This window comes from Eimeria mitis, genomic scaffold (assembly GCF_000499745.2).
Source record: "Eimeria mitis Houghton genomic scaffold, Emh_scaff6988, whole genome shotgun sequence".
Lineage (NCBI taxonomy): Eukaryota > Apicomplexa > Conoidasida > Eucoccidiorida > Eimeriidae > Eimeria > Eimeria mitis.
The window spans coordinates 1-2,551 of NW_024015883.1; the positions used below are offsets into that span (position 1 = coordinate 1).

The 2,551-nt window shown below is 50.4% G+C and overlaps 1 protein-coding gene across 1 annotated transcript; it reads left to right on the forward strand.

Annotated features, from left to right (window-relative positions):
- Positions 1 to 918: 918 nt before the first annotated feature.
- Positions 919 to 2,190, forward strand: EMH_0089930 (uncharacterized protein; the record flags this gene model as incomplete). The annotated part of the gene is made up of 5 exons (XM_038022976.1): positions 919 to 1,001; positions 1,173 to 1,359; positions 1,514 to 1,607; positions 1,702 to 1,778; positions 1,972 to 2,190. The coding sequence occupies 5 exons, from the start codon at positions 919 to 921 to the stop codon at positions 2,188 to 2,190; spliced, it is 660 nt and encodes a 219-aa protein (XP_037878830.1).
- Between the last annotated feature and the right edge of the window lie 361 nt (positions 2,191 to 2,551).

Sequence of the window (2,551 nt, forward strand, 5' to 3'; positions counted from 1 at the left end):
TGACGTTTGTTTCTTGGTGCTGGCAACCCTACTACAGTCCATATTCCGCCACCCTTCAACCACAACTGTGCGTGTTATCTGCCTTTCATCACTTTTCCGTATCCCTCTCGAGCCCATCTAGCACCAGCACAGCTTATAATCCGCACCGGTAGCTCGTGGATGCTGGCAGATCAATAAGGAGCTTCTGCCCGTACTAAGTGCTGCGCATGCATTGTGAAATACTCCGGCGGTGCGGCGCAGTAGTAGTACAGAATAGTTTCAGGCTGTTCTTTAAGCAAAGGAAGAGTGCTGGCTTTGCTTTTATCTGTCAAGGAAGTTTAGTGGACGCCGCTTCTCGCTTCGAGGGGCTGCGTGGGTGGCATTATAATATACGTATGGACTAGTAAATCATCAGGTGAAGTGTCTGCTTCGATTTGGCTGTTCAGGGGATTCTAATGCGTGCTTGCATCCTGCCGAATGGGGCTCCTTTACCGAGCAACAATGCATTCGAGATGTCGGATTATGGAGGGACAGGTTTGGGGTGAGACCTTTATCGGCATTTCACTGCTGATGCTGACGAAGGAGTCGAACGATGGCTCGCATAGTTGTGGAGCAGCATGCGCACATGTTTCCAAAGTTTCTTGTGTGTGTTTTGCTTTTTAATCTTGTGAACTGACTGGGTTCTGGCCCACTGACAGGCAGGCACCTGGATCGGAACCGTCCACACCTGGGCGGATGACTGTGGCGCGGCGTAACAGCTATCATCCTCAGATGAAATCCTGGGCCCGCTCCACTTCGCCCACAAATTGTAGCCATCCTGCATCTGACGGTATCTTGTGGCTACCGGCCAGTGCACCAGCCACCCCTTCGTTGCGTCCTCGTGGACAGTCCGAGATGCAGAGCCTCTGCGGTGCGCATGAGTGTACACACTATGGCAAGATGAGCTGGCGTTTCACAGCACAGATGCTTGACGCTATCCACGCCCACCTAGCCAACCCATTATTACGCCCAATTACCCTAAGGTATGGCGTTCAACGCACGGGTGGTCAAACGGATGTCGCGTAGCAACGCTGCTTCAGAGGTCATTGATGGTGACAGTGCCACGGTTATTTCGCTGCCACGGACATTTCGTTCTTCATGTTGCTCTTAATCCTGGTGATATTGTTTCCACAACTGTGTTGTGTGCGTTTCAGGATGGCTCTGTCAGTCTTGATCACTCTTATCACGGAACACATCTTGAAGTTTCAATCCTCCGAGTACAGAACAAGCTGCCTGAAGGTGCTTGCTAACAAAGTGCTAAAGCTAAGACGTGCAGCGGCAGTGGCGACGAAGCTATGCCTCTCTGCATTATCGGACGGCCACACAATCGACGTTTTCTGGGTACGTAATTTCCTTCGTATCCTCGGTCGCAGAGGTTTCGACCAATAAAGTTTGTGCGGTTTGCGTTGCTTGCAGGAAAGGCTCTAAAGGTGAAGACTTCCGCATGCGGCTTTTTAGAAATCCAGTGCCCTAACTTTGTGAGCGCTTTGTTCAGGATGAGTGGGAGGTCCATAGGCTGGGGGCCATCACCGACTCGGCTTTTGCCCGTGACTTTCGTATTCTCCTGTCTCCCCGCAGCTCACAGACAGGTCCGCCTCGGTGGTAGAATTTTCCTTGTAATTAATAACAATGTTGCGCTAAAGTTGTGCCAAGAACAGAGCTATGTCAAAGTTTGGTGTTCAGAGTCAAAGGCGAGTGCATTTCCTCCATATCTGCTGGTGGCTACGACGGACCAAGAGATCGAACGACGGTCAATCCAGGTAGTTTATTATTTGATGCAGTCTCTTGCTTTTTGCATTTGGTCGTCAGTGGAACCGCATACGAGACACAAAGAATGTCAGCGAACGGAGCTTGCATCACCAGCTACTTTGTTTACTGGCATTACCCGTTTCTCGTCAACAGTTCCGGCGCTAAACATGCGAGGTGACCGCTGTGCTGAATTTGCCAATGCAGGTATTCCTCCTCTTGCGGCGATTGCACCGGGATCTGTCCGCAATCTTACAGTCCATCAGGGCAACTCCAAATGATGCCACTGCTGTGGCGCAGAAGGCGTCGTCAATCCTGAATGGCATATCCGTAGAGCCCAACCCTCTTGAAAGTGAAGATAATGCAGAGCAATATTCCCACGTTGACGAGTCCAAGACGTTAGAGAAAGACGCAACACCCAGTTAGTCTGCAGACTTGTGCCAGAACGTCATAAACTGCACTGCAACGGCCCGTCTCCGCATTTGTGGTTGTCTTCAGCGGCACTATGCCGCAATTTAAGGCGTGAGAAACTCCGAAATTCCTGGCTGTTTGCTTGCTCAGAACTCTCGTTGGAGGGTCGTAACATTATCCGGTGCACTGTGGAAACTTCTACTGGCCCTGTGAGTCATCTTGCAACATAGTCCAGTCTAACCTAGGTAACTTAGTAACATGGTGCTTTGCCCTGGTAGAGAATTCATCTAATAAATACGAAAGGTCAGGGTTTGGTTGCCGCGTGAGCAAACATTTTTGAACACCTGTCTCTGATTGTTGTGGATTGGCCGGATGT